The 18,697-nt window shown below is 44.2% G+C and overlaps 2 protein-coding genes across 4 annotated transcripts in view; one reads left to right on the top strand and one right to left on the bottom strand.

Moving 5' to 3' along the window:
• The window catches only part of FANCI (FA complementation group I), a 28,841-nt gene extending 13,971 nt beyond the window's left edge, over nucleotides 1-14,870 (top strand). For 2 of the 3 annotated variants that reach the window (XM_082198307.1, XM_082198308.1), the window contains exons 21-38: nucleotides 1,114-1,215; nucleotides 2,800-2,997; nucleotides 3,093-3,214; nucleotides 3,716-3,880; nucleotides 4,043-4,222; nucleotides 6,013-6,179; nucleotides 6,632-6,711; nucleotides 7,019-7,135; nucleotides 7,403-7,454; nucleotides 8,379-8,506; nucleotides 8,880-8,948; nucleotides 9,358-9,448; nucleotides 10,063-10,247; nucleotides 10,698-10,754; nucleotides 10,863-10,922; nucleotides 11,730-11,816; nucleotides 12,224-12,319; nucleotides 13,156-14,870. In XM_082198307.1, the coding sequence (XP_082054433.1) occupies nucleotides 1,114-1,215; nucleotides 2,800-2,997; nucleotides 3,093-3,214; nucleotides 3,716-3,880; nucleotides 4,043-4,222; nucleotides 6,013-6,179; nucleotides 6,632-6,711; nucleotides 7,019-7,135; nucleotides 7,403-7,454; nucleotides 8,379-8,506; nucleotides 8,880-8,948; nucleotides 9,358-9,448; nucleotides 10,063-10,247; nucleotides 10,698-10,754; nucleotides 10,863-10,922; nucleotides 11,730-11,816; nucleotides 12,224-12,319; nucleotides 13,156-13,365 (2,166 nt within the window). In that variant the 3' untranslated portion in view covers nucleotides 13,366-14,870. The remainder of the gene's footprint in view (nucleotides 1-1,113; nucleotides 1,216-2,799; nucleotides 2,998-3,092; nucleotides 3,215-3,715; nucleotides 3,881-4,042; nucleotides 4,223-6,012; nucleotides 6,180-6,631; nucleotides 6,712-7,018; nucleotides 7,136-7,402; nucleotides 7,455-8,378; nucleotides 8,507-8,879; nucleotides 8,949-9,357; nucleotides 9,449-10,062; nucleotides 10,248-10,697; nucleotides 10,755-10,862; nucleotides 10,923-11,729; nucleotides 11,817-12,223; nucleotides 12,320-13,155) is intronic. The other variant, XM_082198309.1, reaches the window with a different exon arrangement.
• POLG (DNA polymerase gamma, catalytic subunit) overlaps nucleotides 13,838-18,697 on the bottom strand; it is a 29,865-nt gene continuing 25,005 nt past the window's right edge. The window contains exons 20-23 of the mRNA XM_082198319.1: nucleotides 18,069-18,237; nucleotides 16,713-16,921; nucleotides 15,966-16,126; nucleotides 13,838-14,219 (exon numbers count right to left, since the gene is read on the bottom strand). Coding sequence (XP_082054445.1) covers nucleotides 14,155-14,219; nucleotides 15,966-16,126; nucleotides 16,713-16,921; nucleotides 18,069-18,237 — 604 coding nt within the window. The 3' untranslated portion in view covers nucleotides 13,838-14,154. The remainder of the gene's footprint in view (nucleotides 14,220-15,965; nucleotides 16,127-16,712; nucleotides 16,922-18,068; nucleotides 18,238-18,697) is intronic.

The following is an 18,697-nucleotide window of genomic DNA, read 5'->3' as shown; positions in this document are numbered from 1 at the left end:
ATGGTTTAACCAGGGATGGAGAACCTTTCCATGGACCTCATTCCCTCATTGGCAACCTTCTCAGGGCTGCAAGCTTGTGGCGGGCAGAGTAAGAAGTAAAAAGTGGGTGGGACCAGGGGCAAAAGTGGGCAGAGCAACAGAAGTGACTCTTAAGGTAGACACTGTGTGTGTTTGCTCTCCATCCTTCATCCATGCAAGCAAGAGGCATTATCACAGATCAGGGACTCGTCCCAGCTAGGCAAAATCATTCAAAGTGGGTGCAAAGCATTGTCAGTGGAGGTTGTGGCCTGGGGAGAGTCCTGGGGCTCAGGTAGAGAGGTGGCCAGAGAGCTACATTTGGCCCCTGGGCCTGGGGTTCTCCAACTCTGCTTCAAAGCACCTGAAACTCAATACAAGTATTAGAAGCCGCATGGTGGTGGGGGAAATAAAACGAATGGAAGGTCAGTAAGCAGTGCATCAGTTTCCTAAGAGAGAAGGCAAATGCACATATCTTGAGCAATGCACTTGAGATGTGGATTCATGCTTCCCCCTCCTTTTTGGACAGATGTACAAACTCACAAACTTGGGAGTAAGCTGTCTCTCCTGTTTACAGGTGAAGCTGTCTGTGCAGAAGGTTAATTGGCTTCCCTTTGTGTCAATCATAAAGACACTTCCTTTCCACCTCCCTCTCTCGCTGCCCAGAGCATTGCTTTAAGTTTAAAAACAAAGGAGCACAGAGTTGGTGATTGGTTGTTTTTTTAACTATTTAAATAGAAAAAAACATGTCAGGCACCTGGGGGGGGGGGGAATGCTGGTTTAAATGGGAGCAGGGGGTAGTGGGAGGAGAGGGTTGAAAATCTGTACTAATGTATATTTGAGCCAGGTATGTATGTCAGTGGATTTCGCACACGGTGGTGGGAAAAAAACTATTCCTGTTCCTGGGCAGAGAAGTGTGGGTAGGAAGTATGTATCTGTTTTCACCCTAGTTCAGCAATCCTAAGCTAGGGAAGATTTATTTCTTCTTTCTAACTTTAATTCAGATGCTTAGCCTTTCTCCCCTGTTCCCTCTCCTGCCTGGCAGTAAAGTGGGATGATTCTCACTTGTAAAATGTTGTTCCTTATTTATTGTGGCAGATAAAGCGGTATTATGAGCCAGAACCTGACCTGCTGCCCCCGTTAAAACTAGAGGGATGCATCCTGGCTCAGAGAGACCAAATCTTCCTGCAAGAACCTTTGGTGAGAGCGTTGAAGGATTGAGTCACTTGGATAATGGCTGTTAAAAGTTTGCTTTCAGTTCCAGTGATATCTGGAGCTTGTAACTAGCATCTTTCAAAGGAAAGTGCCAGCATATTTCTCATAAATTAAGAACTGGCACCACTACAGACGCCACATAATACCCATTCCATATTTGTAAGAACTTGATCACTTCGTGTGGCAGCACCTGAACTTTGGAACTTCCTGCCTATTGAGATCAAGCAGGTGCCATCACTGTACTCTTTTTGGCACCTACTAGACAAGGGACGCAGGTGGTGCTGTGGGTTAAACCACAGAGCCTAGGACTTGCCTATCAGAAGGTCGGCGGTTCGAATCCCCGTGACGGGGTGAGCTCCCGTTGCTTGGTCCCTGCTCCTGCCAACCTAGCAGTTCGAAAGCACGTCAAAGTGCAAGCAGATAAATAGGTACCGCTCCGGCGGTATGGTAAACGGCGTTTCCGTGTGCTGCTCTGGCTCATCAGAATCGGCTTTGTCATGCTGGCCACATGACCCGGAAGCCGTACGCCGGCTCCCTCGGCCAATAAAGCGAGATGAGCGCCGCAACCCCAGAGTCAGCCACGACTGGACCTAATGATCAGGAGTCCCTTTACCTTTAGACAAGCCTAACCAGATGCTTAGAAAGTTGGGGTAATTTTAATCCGTTTCAGTATTTTTACTTTTGTATGTTTTTAAAGTACGGTTGTGATTTTTTCCTCCATTTTATTGTTTTATCTTTTTTGTAAACCACTTTGAGGTTTGTTTGTTCTTTTTAAGAAGCAATATATAAATTTATTAAGTAAAATAAATAAATAAACTGCAGGTCCTTTTATCTTAAACAATACATTACTCTGCACTGCTTTGGAAGAAAAGCTTCCAGAGCGGTTAGCAGCTGCTGGGCCTGAATCAGAAGCACAAGGGAGGAGGCTGGGGAGGGGGGGGGGTTAAAGGCCCACCCGCACTATTAGTGAAATGGCGTGAATGGTGTCCTGTCCAGCTTGGCCCTGGCAGAACAGATTACTGTATAGCAGAAGTTTTCAACCTTTTTTGGGTCCACGGCTTGATCAACTCCATTCTTTCTGCAGCACCCCTGTGGGGCTCAGAAGTCCAGTTATGTCACCCCTTGCCTGCAGAGCTGGCAGCCTCTTGCCCTTTTTCAAACATCCTCCCTTGTGGAGGGTTCCCTCAGCCTCCTCTCCCCTCTCCTTGGTCTCCCAGAGGCACCATTTGCATGTGGAGCTTATGGCCAGGACTGCTGCAATAAACAGCTGTACAAGCCTTTGGGATGCAGAGATGCAATAGGACATCAGAGTAGGGAGGGAAAGAAAGAGGGACAGAGGCCAGTGTTGCCCGCACCACCCCTGGCCATCATTCAAGGCACCCCAGGGTGCCACAGCACACTGGTTGAAAACCACTGCTGTATAGTATTAACCCCTCTGTGCATTAATTTGACTTAAGCATGGTGATTATATGAAGCTGGTATCTGTTGCAAGAACATTTTCCTGAGGAGGGAGGAGGCATCTGAGCAACCTGCATGACCATTAATGATTGATGCTGCAATTTCCTTCAGGCTCACTTACTCTGCTGTATTCAGCATTGTCTGACCTGGTATAAGAGCACCTTAAGCCTGCGCCGACAGGCTGAGGAAGAAGAAGAACAAGAAGAAGAAGATGATGGTGATAATAAGGGTCTCCAGCAAGACTTGGAGGAGATGCTGGAGTCGATCACACGGCGAATGATCAAGAGTGAATTAGAAGATTTTGAACTGGTAAGTTAGGAACAGGAAGGGAGAAGACTGCTCCTTTCTTTCTTTCTGCAAAGTCCTGGAGATGAGATTTTAATTTCTTTGCTTTTTATGCTCAGGATAAGTCGGCAGACTTCTCTCAGTCTACAGGAGTGGGCTTGAAGAACAATATCTACGCTATTTTAGTGATGGGCGTCTGTGAGGTCCTGATTGAGTACAACTTTAGCATAGGGAATTTCAGGTAAGGAATGAAATTATCCTCCCTCCCTCTGCCCTCCACCAGCATCTACGCATACAGCCAGCAGGACTTCCCAGCTGCAAACTGCATGGGATAGATCTTGCAAGTTCAACACAATTCCTGATAGTAGAAATAGTGAGAAAACCTAGATGGTCTTGTTGAGCTCAACACTTGGGCCCTTGACTAAGTCTCTGGAGGTTCTGGGTTCAGGTGACTGCCAGTGGTGTTAATCTCAGCTCTCCTCATGTAGTAGTGGTCCTTTAATCCCAGTAGGATGAAAATTAGTTCAGACGTTACTTTGTCCTATCCTCCCTCAATTTCTTTTAAAACAGCTTTGCAAATGGGTCCAACTAAGTTACCTGTGCATTCTAGTGAATGACTAATATTTGCATGTTTGTCTGTGTCTTTCATGAGTGAAACATGAAATAAAAATACCTAGGTTCTGTTTTGAAATCGTTTGTCTCATAGTTTTTTGCATTTTTATTTCTGCAATGTGTGTCGCAGCAAGAGCAAGTTTGAAGATGTTCTGGGCCTGTTCAAGTGCTATACCAAACTTTGCGAAATCCTGAAAGAGAAAGCTGGGAAGAACAAACCCACTTCGGCAAATAAAATTGCCCGAAGCTTCCTTTCCATGGGCTTTGTGTGCACGTTACTTACAAGTCTCTTCAGGTAAATTTTGTATCTCTCTTGATACCTGATTGTGCTTTTACCCAATCATAGTGGTAGCTTAAGTCACCTGAGATTACACCACTTTCTCCTCTGGCTCCATCCCTAATTCCTTTTTTGCCATGTTGACAACCATTGAGAATTTGCTTTCTTCTGATGCCCCAGGGACTGTTCCCAGAACCACGAGGAGAGCTTGGCTGTTCTGCGCTCCAGCAGTGAGTTCATGCGCTATGCTGTCAGTGTGGCCTTGCAGAAAGTACAGCAGTTGGAGGAGACGGGACAAACAGATGGGCCTGATGGGCAGAACAGAGATAAGATGTTCCAGAACCTCTGTAGAATCACTCGGTGAGTCCCATGGCCTGAAGACTTTGGTGTGGTATTAGTAAAGGGTACCTCTTAAATATCTCAAGCTCTTACATATTAAAAAATGGAGAAAGAAAACAAAGAGGAGTTTGAAACTAAGCCACTGTTGGGATTCTGAGCAAGTAGCCTCTTGGTCTTTGAGGCCACTGAGCAGCAGACTTCTGCAGTAGTTAAGTCAAACTGTTTTGTACAGTTTTTGCAATATTGTAAACAATATCATATAGAGGTTTCCAATAATAAATTCAGCTCTATAATACAGGCAGAAGATACTGCCATCATGAAGTGTATCTAGGCAAGAAGAATATGCATCCTGAATATTTTTTATCCTTCTGGCTTGAGAGAATCCCCAAGGCAAGAGAAATGAGCTGTTTCTTGAAGCTGCCTGTCTTAGGTATGCCGGTGGTTCCCAATGATAGCAAGCAAACCTGAACAGATGTTCATCTGCCATGCCTCCCCTGACTCTGCTCTTCCTCAGGGACAGTGGGGGCAAAGGGAAGTTAAGAGTCCATCAGGCATTTCTGCTGTTACTGGTATCCATAACTCCCAGTCCTCAGCACTCTTGACTGTTGGAGGCAATGCAGAGGCAGTGATTCTTAAAATCATCTCCCCTACCCTCTTGCTGATGTTACTGACTCCCACAGAAGCCAGGGGGGTGGGGAGGCAGGCTTCTAGGCTTAATAGCAACCAGATGTTTTCCATCTCTCTGGGGCAGGAATTCTTTGCCTAAGTTGTGTCCACCCACGCCGCTCTGCTCTTTCTCAACGGCAGTAGGGGCGGAATGAAGTCCAGGGGAGGACATACATTTTTCTGGGTTCTCTACCCAAATTCACCAGCTACAATGGTGAATGATACACTAGTGGAGGGATGCCAGGTTCCCTGCACAGGCTGCAGCATGTTAAGTACACAACTGCCAAACCCAATGGCTATGTTCTGCCTCCACCGTCAGAGGCAGTGACACTTCTGAATATCAGTTGCTGGAAACCACATGAGGGGAGAATGCTCTTGCAGTCAGCTCTTGCTTGCAGGCTTCCCACAGGCTGGCCGCTGTGAGAATGGAGTGCTGGACTAGGTGGACTTACTGGGATCACATTGTGCCACTGAAGACTGAGGAAGTCCTAGCCATAATGAAGGACATGTCATAAGATGCACCCATTCAGCAGGGTGCAGCTTATATGTAGTGGACGGCCAGGGATTTGATTTTCATTCTGTTTTTGCTGCCTGCCTGAGACGGCAGAAACCTGAGAAATTATCAAGCAGCTGGCATGCCCAGTGTGTGGCTTGCTGACTGTGCATGGTTTTGTTGGCCACAAACTGTGCAAGCCTGACTTTGACTGTACAGTGGTACCTCGGGTTAAGAACTTAATTCGTTCCGGAGGTCCATTCTTAACCTGAAACTGTTCTTAACCTGAGACACCACTTTAGCTAATGGGGCCTCCTGCTGCCGCTGCGCAGTCGTCGTGCGATTTCTGTTCTTATCCTGAAGCAAAGTTCTTAACCCCCGCGGTACTATTTCTGGGTTAGTGGAGTCTGTAACCTGAAGCGTCTGTAGCCCAAGGTACCACTGTACTAACTTTGACAGTACTGAGCAAGAGGTGCATGTAAGAGATGACTTGACGTGAACTTCTGCTCCCACCCTCCTCTGCATGAATAGAGAGTTAAGCACAGTAATAGCAGATGAGTAGTTTGGGTACAAGGGTTGGCTGTTCCTAGTCATCACACATGGCCATTAAGCCTGCCTTAAATCACTCCCTACTTTCCCCCTTTCCCCAAAGAGTCCTGCTGTGGAGATACACCTCAATCCCAACCGCAGCTGAAGAATCAGGCAAGAAGGAGAAGGGCAAGAGCATCTCACTGTTGTGCTTGGAGGGTTTGCTGCGGATCTTTAACACTGTGCAACAGCTGTATCCAGCAAAGATCCCACAGTTTCTGCAGGCACTGGGTAAGCATTAAGGCTCGTTTTCTGCTGAATTGTCAGTGAAGGGGCTGGATGCGTCATCGGAACACTCCTGCGGAATGCTCTTTCTGTAAAGATTCTGCAGGCCCCTTCTTTGTTAACCTCTGGGTGTCTACTAAACACTTTTCTATGCTGCCAAGCTTATGCAGACAATTAATAAATGTATCTTTTGTCATAGTGAGCTGATGATCTGTGAATTTAAGTTTTTGCATGGTGTTTTTATTGTATATGCATATAAAATTATTGTAGACTACTGATATTTTTTAAAGAAACTGAAGCATACAAGTATTTTTATAAATATAAACAAATATACTGCCGGCCACTGCTTTTCAAAGTAATGATAATCTCCATGTGCATAGCTGTGATGAATTCTCTCTCCTGATCTCAGCTTCTACCTGGTTGCCATTCTCCCTCCTCCTTTTTTTCCTTTTTGCCAGATATTGCAAACGAAGATGCGGAAGAAGACGGAGACGTTAACGTCACTGAGAAAGCAGCCTTTCAGATTCGACAGTTTCAGGTGAACTGCAGAAAGGTGATGTTAGGGTTGAACTGCTTGAAGGGATGGATCGACTCTTGTTCAGGAGGATGCAGGCAGAGATACTGGGCCTGTGCTCTCAGTTTGCTGCTTACAATTTGCAAAGCCATTGGAGCAGATCTAGGAAAGGAGCATCTCCTACTTAGGGAACTGCCTAAGAATACTTGGATAGGAACAGAAAGTTTGAGTCTCAAAAAGTGTTCACCCCACCTTCCTCCCCTCCTTTCATTGCTTTCCTACATTTGTTGTTTGCTCATGCAATCTATTTTCCTTTCTCCCTCCTTCTCAGAGGTCATTAGTGAACCAGCTCAGCAACGCTGACGATGACTTCAGCAGCAAGGAAGCACTTCTGTTAATCAACATCCTTGCAACTCTTTCCAAACTGTTGGAGCCCTCCTCCCTCCAGGTATATACTGCAGAGTGATGCCACTGGCCTGATCCATCAGCCGTTCCTCATGTTTAAGCTGGTCTCTGTGTTACATGTGGACCAGCCCTCAGTCCAATCTATCTGATTAAACTCTTGCTTTTAATACGTATCATTTATTTATTATCTCTTAACTCTTCTGATCTGCCTTTCAACCCACATTGAAAACAGCTCTCATGGTGGCTTTACAACAACATAAACACTAATAATTCTGTACTGAGTAAAGTCACCCTCTCTCTCCTTGTGCAGTTCATGCAGCTGTTATCCTGGACAGTCAAGATTTGCAAGGAAACTAGCCTAGGTAAGATTTCTGACCAGGTAAGACTTCGTTCCCCTGCCTTAGGCCTTATGACATCTGCAGCTTAGGTCATCAAATGAAATGTAGCATCCAGGTTTAAAGAAAGGGTTAAATAAATTAATGGGAGATAAGGTACCCAAAATTGTTTGACAGAAGTTCAGGCCACTAAACATCTTCATGCGACCCAATGCAAGTGCAACACTGCTTGATTTCCTTGCCATGATTAGGTTGCATCCTGTGGGTTCACATTCTCTTCTTTCTCTCTCCCTTCCTTACTTACCATTTTTGGAACTGTGGTCAGCATTATGCCTGTTTCGGTGTTTTTGACAAAAGCAGCACTAAATAGCACGTTTCAGCCCTGGTTACGGGATGCGGGTGGCGCTGTGGGTTAAAACACAGAGCCTAGGACTTGCCGATCAGAAGGTCAGCGGTTCAAATCCCCGTGACAGGGTGAGCTCCCGTTGCTCAGTCCCTGCTCCTGCTAACCTAGCAGTTCGAAAGCACGTCAAAGTGCAAGTAGATAAATAGGTACCGCTCCGGCGAGAAGGTAAACAGCGTTTCCATGTGCTGCTCTGGTTCGCCAGAAGCGGCTTAGTCATGCCGGCCACATGACCCGGAAGCTGTCTGCGGACAAACACCGGCTCCCTCGGCCTATAGAACGAGATGAGCACGCAACCCCAGAGTCGGTCACAACTGGACCTAATGGTCAGGGGTCCCTTTACCCTTAGCCCTGGTTAGTGAAAATTATGATAGAGTGCGAGTATGCTAACTTTAATTTGCTTTGAACATGAGAAAAGCAGATTAAGCAGTGTTAGATTTGCAGAAGGCCTGTTAAGAGATGGAAGGCTGGGCTGGGTTGGTTGTTGGCCTGACCCAGTAGACAGCCATGGTGTCTCCAAAGCTGACTTGTGTTTTCGCTCTCCACAGATGACGCCCCTTGCTGCAAGGGCTTGCTAGCCCTGCTCTTCAGTCTGCATGTTCTCATCAAGAGCCCAGGCAGTGTATTGCGTGAGCTTGCCCAGGATATCCATGGTCAGCTTGGAGACATAGACCAGGTAACATATCAGTTGGGCCTTTTAGACTGAGCTTATCAGTCTGCATGCATTTGCCAATGCAGAGCTTGTGCGCTTCTTCTGTATCCCCAAACCCCCTTCCTGGATATAGCTGTTGAAAGAACGTAGAATCAGGCTGGTGTAGTGGTTAGAGTGTTAGACCAGAGAAATTTGGGTTCACATTCCCATTTAGAGACCAAGCTCACTTGAGTGACACTGAACCAGTGACTATTATCCTATCCTATATTGTGGGGTTGTTGTGAAGATAAAAAGGAATGGTGGAATAATAATAATAATAATAATAATAATAATAATAAAAGATAGGTATCTAAATTACTGTTTGTTTCATCTTTTTAATCCCCCACTCTCTACCTAGGATATTGAAATGGAGCACCAGTCCCACTTTGCTATTGTGAATGCCAAGACAGCAGCTCCTACAGCTTGTGTGAGTTGGTGTAAAAACAAAACAAAAAACACAACACAAAACTAGGTTCAAATTTAATGAAAAGTGGTACATAAATGTGACAAGTAAATTCTACTTGGCAATTTCCTATGGCTGCAAGGCACATTGTGCTATCCAAAGCAATTTCTTTCTCTCTTAGAGCCAGTGTGGTGTAGTGGTTAAGTGCGATAGACTCGTAATCTGGGGAACCAGGTTCGCGTCTCCGCTCCTCCACATGCAGCTGCTGGGTGTTCTTGAGCCAGTCACACTTCTCTGAAGTCTCTCAGCCCCACTCACCTCACAGAGTGTTTGTTGTGGGGGAGGAAGGGAAAGGAGAATATTAGCCGCTTTGAGACTCCTTCGGGAAGTGATAGAGCGGGCTATCAAATCCAAACTCTTCTTCTCTTCTTAGTTACTGATTTTGAGTCGAGCAGAGAAGGTCCTCGAAGAGGTGGACTGGCTGATCAATAAGATGAAGAGTCATCTGGGACTGGAGGCAGCAGGTAAGAAAAAGAACAGTAGTTCTCAAATGGTGTCCTATTGGGTTGTCTCTTGTTAAGAAATATGAACAGCTCAGCGGACGATTCCCACTCTCATCCTTATTGTCAAGTCAAGAAAAAACAACACAGGATCAGGGACAAAAGGCCTTTTGGCACAGTTTTTAGGAAAAGACCCAAGAGAAACAAGTTTTCATAGGACAAAAAACAGTCCATCTGTCCCAAACATGGTCAACTCTGTGAAATTGTTTAAATTAAACTCAGGAAAAATTTGTTAATCAGTACAGATGACAGCCACATTCTAGACCAACTGAAATTTCCAAACTGAATTCAAGGACAACACCAAGTAGAGCTTGTTCCAGTAGTGACCAGGATATGATGATCAAGGCCAGCATCTCAAGGAAAAGACACATAAATCAAAGCTGTAAGAAGTGAACTTAATTGATGCTGCTGCTATTTGACCAACCAGGAACTGGGCTTGAACTTGGAACACGTTTAAACTGTGTACCTGATTTTTAAAGGGGAGTGCACACCCATTCAAACAGGCTATGTGACTATTTCTAGATCTCAAGGACCTTTGTCTTTGTGGTTTTTACGAAGCTTTTTCCTTCCTTTTGTAGAAGATGCCTCTCAAGCAACAAACCCAACCCAGCCTCTGGAAAAGGCAATCATTCTTCAGCTTGGGACTTTGTTAACTGCATACCATGAGCTGGTACAAACAGCCTTGCCTCCGGGAAGCTGTGTGGACACACTGCTCAGGAGTGTCAGCAAGATGTACACCACTCTTACAAGTCTTGTAAAATATGTGAGTGCTCTTCACCTGAGGCATGAGGTTTGGGTTTGAGGGCCTGATCATCAACTTTTCCTAAGCCCAACTTAGCCTAGATGCCTAAACACTGATGATGGGCTACTCTCAGGTAGCCAGTAGTGCATAGATCATGCAAGTTTGTTTCTAAAATGTATAACCTGCTATGTAGCCTGACTAATTCTTATGGTAGTTTATGTTAGCCTACTCGGGCAGAAAATCCCAGTGGAAGGCCACCACTACTAAGAATATCCTGACTCTTAATAAATTGCTACCTGCCAAATTTCAGTTGAGGGGGTCGCCAAAAGTATTATTTCTGTAGGATCTCTGCTGCTGATCTTACACAACACAAATGCTAACAACAGGCAAGGATGCCCAGACCATTTGCATTCTGTAGCAGGGAGTTCCTGTGGCTCATATACCATGTCCTCTTGCATTGCTTTTTTTTAGTATCTCCAAGTGTGCCGAACCACAACATGGGCGATTCCAGGACGGCTAGAAAAGCTGGTGGGTGTTACGTGATCCTGTACAATGCCTGTTAGTAGGTGCTGAATAAATGTTTTCTGCTTTAATTCCGAAGAAATTTTTTGAAATAAGTGGCATTATCTTCTCTAGGTTAGACTCTCTGGCTCCCACTTGACCCCCCAGTGTTATGCCTTCATCACATATGTGCAGGTAAGCCAAAAATTTGAATTTCCCATTTCACACTCCCGATCCCAAACAGTGCATCTATTAACCTAGGGGAAAACAGCATTTACATATGCTGACGGCACAGGAGGCATCAACCTTGCTGAAGCCAAGTGGGTTTGGGTCTGGTCAGTGCCTAGATGGGACCATACCTGTGCTTGCTGCCTTGAGGTTCATTTAAAGAGACTGCTCTGTTTTGGTGAAAGCTGTGATGCTGAGGAAGCTAAATTCTGTACCCGGCACAATTTCCTATGCTCTCAGCATAAATAGCCCTGCTCATAAATGCAGAGAATGTTGTTATCAGTGGCAAGACAGGAAAATGAGAATCCTAACAACAATAGAAAAGAATGGAATGTATTCTTCTGACTAGACCAAGTCGTGTTTTAAATCTGGGAGGTACTGATATGGTGAATTTTGGCACTATCCTACTCTTACTCTGTGTTCTGTGCAGCAAAAAGCTGCAGACTACAGAACTGCCCTGCCCTTATTTAACGAAGGTGTGGTATGGATGAGGGGCTCAGTATTTCCTGCAAAGATGGATTACGATTGCAAAAAATGACTTCTTCAGAGGGAGGACTATGGAAAGGTCAATGGGAAGACCAGAACTGGAGTAGCAAGAAGGGAGAGGAGGATAGGTCTGGATTAAACCCAAATATAAATTCAGCAATGAACACTCCCTGTAAAAGGGGCTTTCTCTTTTTATGAATTGCTCCAACATTTTATACCGGCTTGTTAACCCTATAATACAGAAACTCAATCCCCTATCTTTACATGCCAAGCAACTTCTCCTTTCAGAATATCCAGAGTGAAACCTTGAGCATGGCAGGAGAAAAGAAAAAGAAGAAAAAGGAGAAGACAACAGCTGAGGTGTCCACCGTCATGGTGAGGATGGTTATTTCTGCCCAGAAATACACTGGACCCTTAGTTATTTAATTGAGTTTCAATGGGATGTACTTAAAGCCTTAAGTCTCTGCTCCTTCAGTAGCAGAGGATGGCAGCATAAACTACCACTGAATACTCACAGGTGCAGTTTGAATTGTGGAGGACAGATAAACTTGCACAAAGCCTTGAATAGCTATGCTTTTCAAGTCAGTTCTGTCACTCAGGGTTTAATCAAATTCAGAGCATCTATATCTCCTTAGCATTTGGTTCCCTAATCATGTGGATAATACTCACCCTGAAATGATATTAAAAATATTTGAAAGGCCTACATAGCTATTTACTGTGAGATCCTGTAATTGTGCTGCCACTGTATTTAATACACTTCAATGCTTTCCTTCCCTCTGTAGGCCAAAGTGTTGCGGGAATCCAAGCCAATTCCTAACTTGATTTTTGCCATAGAACAATATGAGAATTTTCTGATCCATCTCTCAAAAAAGTCAAAGGTAACATTCTAGTCTAAGAATGTAGCTGCAACTTTCAGGCACACCTTGGCAACTTCTTAGGATAGCTCAGCTGGTAGAGCATTAGACTCTTAATCTTAGGGTCATGGGGCCACACTGGGCCAAGAGATTCCTGAATTGCAGGTGGTTGGACTAGATGCCCCCCATGGTCCCTCCCAACTCTGATTCCATGAAAATTATGCAAGTTAACAGGAAATTGAATTATTATTTTTATTGACACTTAAAAAGCTAAGCAGTTCAAATGAAGGACTGTCCTTGCTGAATAGACTATTCATTTATCAGATACATTTTTTATATGTAATTGGTAATCTTTATCAAATACTTTGGTGCAATGAGTCACGTCTGTTAGAACCCAAGATGAAACCCAGAAAGGCCTGTGTCTACCGTTTGCAAGGAATACAGACAAAAAGAATAAAAGTAATGTTTGTAATAATTAGTAATCTTTTCTGTAAATAAACAAATACCTTCTGTGCTTCAAAGTGCTGTTCATCAGGGATATAGATCTTAGAATAAGGGACACCTGCTCCTTTATGTATCCAATATTTATGATATTGATTCGGTATGGTCTGAGTCACTTTTGGCACAAAAAAGTACATGTTTTCACTAACTTTTTGAGCCTTGACACTGTGATTTTTACTACCGATATCTTACTATTTGTGTTCTGTAATTTTCAGTATGTAAACGGCTTTGAGGTAACTTGTGATGAAAAGTTGTGGATAAACTTGGGGTTTTTTGCTTCTACATTTAAGTTTTCATAAGCTATGCCTATAGGTGGTGCAAGCTTTCACTCTGACTACCCCTTGGGCTGCTTGCTGCAGGTCAACCTGATGCAATATATGAAACTGAGCACCTCCCGGGACTTCCGTATCAATGTGTCTACTTTGGAGAACGCTCTACAGGAACAAAATGCTGAAGATAGGGAGAATGAGCCAGCCAACGACCAGGTCAGTAGTAGACATTCTAAAAAGATGCAATCTATTTTCTGCCAATATAAATGTAAATCTGTACTTCCAAAGTGCCTTCTATGAAATTCATATGAAGCTTAGTCAGTTGTATGCTAATGGTAAATACCCATTTCTGTACAATGGCAACTTGTTTTGAAGTGTGGGGAATATCCCTTTGCATCATCCTGACTACTCAATTTCACCACTGAGTCTCAGCAGCCTCTGTGGGGGGTGAGGAAGACACATGAATGCTAATGAGATGACAAAAATGAAGAACATGACACTTTTCTAGCAGAAGTTAATTTTCAGAGTAAAAATTGCTTTAAACAGCAGGTTTTAAAATTGTGTTTCAGTAACTCAGGATTCCTCTGGCGCATTTACTAATAGCCTGTTTTCATCTCTTTTAGAGCACTGCATCTACCCAATCCAACACCAGCCAGGAACCCAAAACTAAGAGGCGACGTAAAAAATAAGAGCTGCCTTGGTCATTCCCAAGTGACTACTGTAGCTTGGTTCTGCTTGCCCTGTGAAGCATTAATGGAGAAAGATGAATGTCTCATTTTTAAGATGGGCTTTAATTAGGTTTCTGCTTGCCATACGAATGACATGCAATTCTCTGAATGCTTGTACCACAACAGGCTACTGAATAACCATCCTGGCACAGCCCAGTTAAAGTGCAATCTGTCCTTCTGGATGTTCTGTCAGTGATTCACCTTTGCAGCTGTAGCCTGTTTTAATGATAGCCCTGAAGTCTTCTCCCTCTTCTCAGTGAAAAAGTGCAAATCACAGGGAGTGGGCAGGTCTCCTTGCTTAAGCTGCTTCTGGGAGGATTCACTGAGCTGGTAGGTTTCCCGTCAGTTGAAGTCTTGCACCCTATTTTTGTTTCTGCAATGACCCTTTGGTTATTTTGAGAAGTTGATATATATCAAGAGCATCACCTGAAAGAAATTAAATAGTCATGTTTACACCCCCCAGCCACATAACAGATACTGAAAACCACTTTGAGATCTACTTGTTGATCTTGAAATAGCTAGCAAGCTGGGAAGGGAATAGAACAAGTAATCAACACCACTGTTTATTCCAAAACTACTGATATTACAAGAGAATGGTGGAGAATATTCCTAAATCTAGGACTGACCGCCATTTTTCTAAAATGCATTTTCCCTAAAAGGTTTGCTTTAAAGGATTCCTGCCAGAGCTTAATTTAATAAAATATATGAACCCTTCTCTTGCAGTGGTTTCTTCTCAAGCTGTCATAGTTGGAACAAAATTGCCATTGCAGCTCAATAATTAGCAAGCTTTAGTTATAAGTTGTTTAAACACTCATTAATTCACGCCAATTAAAAAGTGATTATGTCAAGTGCTGAGCATAATTACTACTTGTGAGACAAGATTTCATCTTGAAGTGTTTGTAAGCACTCTGTTATTTACACTGTACCTTTGCACTATTTCCAGTCAGTGGCTGGATAACAAGCCTAGAGCTGATGGAGTGAGAACAAGCAATATGGGAAAGCCAGATGTTGCAGAACGGCTTCCCTATGCAAATGTATCAAAGCATAATAAAATGTTACATTGGGCAAAGAAACAAAGACTGACTGGGACACCCCACAGGTATTGTGAAGATGGACTCTCTCCTTTCTGTGGGAAACTAAGGCTGCTGTGCATACTTACCTAAGTATAAGTTTCAGTGAATTGAGTGAGGTTTTCTGCTGGGTAATAGGGCTGTCTTTCTACTTGCACAAAAATGTAAGGTGTTATCATATTGCAGTTCTTGTGGCAGCAATACAAACAACATCATGACAACAGCAGGTGAGGTGAGTGAGCAGGCAGGTGGCCCAGGAAGGCCTTTCCATGTTCCCTGTGTCACCACTGCCTACTTGCATGTGGACACACACACACACACATACAAGGAAGCCCGAGATCTAAATGAGTGAGTGGCCTGGCTGAATGAGGGCTGCTTGTCATTAAGGGAATGAGCCTTGCAACAGTGATGGTGCTTGTGTAAACAAGAGGGGTAGCAGAGCAACAAAAGCAGGAGTGGCAGCCCCAGTGCTACAGAAGCAGATAGGGATCTATTTGCTCACTCTTCGTCCCATAGCGAAGGGAACATGCAAGTGCAAGCCTGACTCCTGGACTCACTCAGAGGACAAATTCTGGAGAAAGGAGATCCAAGCAGAGCCTTGTTGAACTGGAAGGCTTTAAAAGGACATTTACAAGTTTTTGGCCAAAACCATACACTGGGGATGGTCTAGTTAGCACATAAAACCATGGCTTAGTGCAAATGAACAGTCATGGGTTCCCAAAGCGCAGATCATGGCTGTTGTGCTCATGCCAGTCTTGCTGCTGTGCTTCCCGTATTGCATCTGAAGCCAGTCTTGTGGTTTGCCTCACTCTAGACAAACTGGTTCATCCAGAATGAGAGACAAGCTACCCTTCGCTGGGAAGTAGCACAGCAACTATGATCTTCATTCCAGGAACTCACTCACTGGTGCTGAACCATGGTTTGGCTTAGTGTTATATGCAAAGTGGAGCAATATATATATGGCGCTCCTGGTTTATATGGCTATTCCAATGAGTAGACATAAATTATTATTCAGTAGTAGCACAACAGGATTCAGATAATATTTCTGTGAGAAAAGGAGGTGCTAGCTTCTCTAGAATTAAGAAAGTGGCACAATACTCACCCTGGGGAATATTGTATCTTCTTTCCATCCCTGTTGGGTTAGATGGAGTGACACAATCCATCGTCACCTCTTTCCTTAAGCACCGATCAATGTCCACAGCACTAAAGAAGGCCACTGACTGAGGCAGATCTTGAATACCCAGTTTATATGAAAACATGCACCTGAAAATACAAGCAATGCAGGTAGTACAGATTTAGGAAATTCTTCTGAAAGGTGTCAGCTTTCAGTTATCACATCAACTACAGGCCCAAATCCTCACATGCTTTTACAATTCTTTTGATTTTTTAAAGACAAACTCAAACTCACCTGAGTGCAGTAGTGCTCTCTCTACTTGTGATTGCCAGCAGCTGATATTCAGAGGCATAACGCCTCGGACAGTCAGCACTTTTTCCCCAGCCAGAACTCACAGGAACATAAGGCAAGGACAGGAGTGACACACCAATGAAGGATAGTCTATAAAAGCTGGTCATGTGGTTCCTCACATCTCCCAGGTGGAGATGGACACCTCGTTCACTCAACCCAGAAAAAGTATTTATTGCAAGGATTTGGACAGCCCCACAACCCCAAATTTGATACTATGTCTTCTCTATGTAGTTGCTTTCCCAAGTGCTTAATATATTTGCTCTCAGCCGTGGAAGGTAGGCTAGTATTATAAGAAATCTGTCAGGCATTCCCTTATTTTCTAGCTGAACAGATATCCTGAACATTGGCCTGTGGAATGAATGCCATGACAAAAATGGTGCTTACCGTGTAAGGAGGTTCGTGATCTGCAGGGCGAGAGCTGCCCGGTAGCGATCCTCACTTTGCACCAGGTATCGCACTTCGTCATGGATGCTAATACAGAACCGCCCATCAATGTTGAATTCTTCAAGGAGCCATTTCATTGACACAAGCATCAGGTGCAGGTAATCTACAGCCGAGCTCTGGACCACCCAGTTTATTCTGCTGGTTATAAACTGGAAGAGAGAGATACTGTTTTCTATTGTAAACCTCTTGCTTTTCTTGTTGGCTGCCTGCATCTTGAAAAGCATGACCAGCATATCAATGTACACAACCACTGAAAACTATTGAGCCCTGATCTTTACTGCACAATATATGAATTTGCCAAATACATTTTTAAGGTGGCTTGGAGCTTGCACTGCTCATAGAGTTACAATGAAAGCACTTGGCATGGAAAAGACAACTTGTTGCAAACACTTGATCCACGACATAGCTTGCTACGCTACCTACAGATAACCAAAAAGCACAACCACCTTGCAAATACAGTGGTACCTCGAGTTACAAACACCTCAGGTTATAAACGCTTCAGGTTACAAATTCCGCTAATCTGGAAGAGTTACCTCGAGTTGAGAACTTTGCCCCAGGATGAGAATGGAAATCGTGTGCCAGCGGCACAGCGGCAGCAAGAGGCCCCATTAGCGAAAGCACGCCTCTGGTTAAGAACAGTTTCAGGTTAAGAACGGATCTCCGGAACGAATTAAGTTCGTAACTAGAGGTACCACTGTAACTTTTAAGACTTACAATACTAGGTGTACAATTTCTACTATCCAACCTCCTGCAAATACGTGTTGCTTTTTTGTTGTTGTTATGTAATAAATTACTAACCCTTGTAGATCTCCCCTGCCTGGTTGTCTAGTGGTGATTTTTACTCACTGCAGGCAGTGAAATCCCGCATTACAGCTCTTGCTCTTCTGGGGAAGGCTGCCAGAATCATTCTCAGCCTTTCTCCACAATCATAGACCTGGAAAGGAATGCACCCCACCCCCCGCCTTCAGCATGCACAATCACATGTACATGAATATTGGCGTGCTCTGTGTGGCATGAAGCACACCATGGAAAAATGCCCAACAGCAAGAGTTTTAGCTGCATGCTCTGCTTCATACAGGCAGCTGGAGAATTTAAATGAAATACTGTTGCTACATGTTGCTGGTCATTGACTAGATACTTCCATCTTCCCTTTCCCATTCTCCTAATACCACCTTTCCAGTGAAAACCCTTGCAATGCAAGCTGGGCAAATTGCTTCTGCCACCAAAACAAGCTGTAATGAAGCAAGGGCTGGAATTCAGAGTCAAGAGGTCAGAGTCAAGAGGGTTCCCTCTCACCTCGCCCTTGACAGCAGCTGGCTCCAATGCTCTGCTGATGTGGCAGCCCAGCACAGGGGTGCGAGGAGATTCTGACATGGCAATGCTTTCCAGTTTATTGAACATTTCAGACTCTGTCCCACTGGCCCACACTCGTCGGTTCACCACATCCCACTTTTTCCTTCGAGACCTGCAATATGAAGAACATAAGAGCTGAACAAGTCATTCAGCAACAGACTTCTCTTTAGGGATTTGTCAAGGTGCAGGTACCAGGGTGCATGGATTGTGCTTACTCCGTCACCAGCTACCCGCTTCCTGACATTTTTCTCTGCAGCATGGAAAATGCAGCTGGAACTCCAGCCCACCTATTTCTTCTCCATTAGACATCTCTCTTTCTCCCACCTACATTGCAGAAGTTTTGCAGCAGTCTCTACTTCTAGGCCTCACAAATTAAAGCCACCACCCAAAATATAAACCCTGGGTCCTGTACCACTAAGAAGAAGAAGAAGAAGAAGAGTTTGGATTTGATATCCCGCCTTTCACTCCCTTTAAGGAGTCTCAAAGCGGCTAACATTCTCCTTTCCCTTCCTCCCCCACAACAAACACTCTGTGAGGTGAGTGGGGCTGAGAGACTTCAAAGAAGTGTGACT

This window comes from Podarcis vaucheri (genome assembly GCF_965113315.1).
Source record: "Podarcis vaucheri genome assembly, chromosome: 14".
In the NCBI taxonomy this organism is placed as follows: Eukaryota; Metazoa; Chordata; class Lepidosauria; order Squamata; family Lacertidae; genus Podarcis; species Podarcis vaucheri.
Note: the sequence above shows the minus strand (reverse complement) of the source record. Positions and strands in the feature narration are given on the sequence as shown.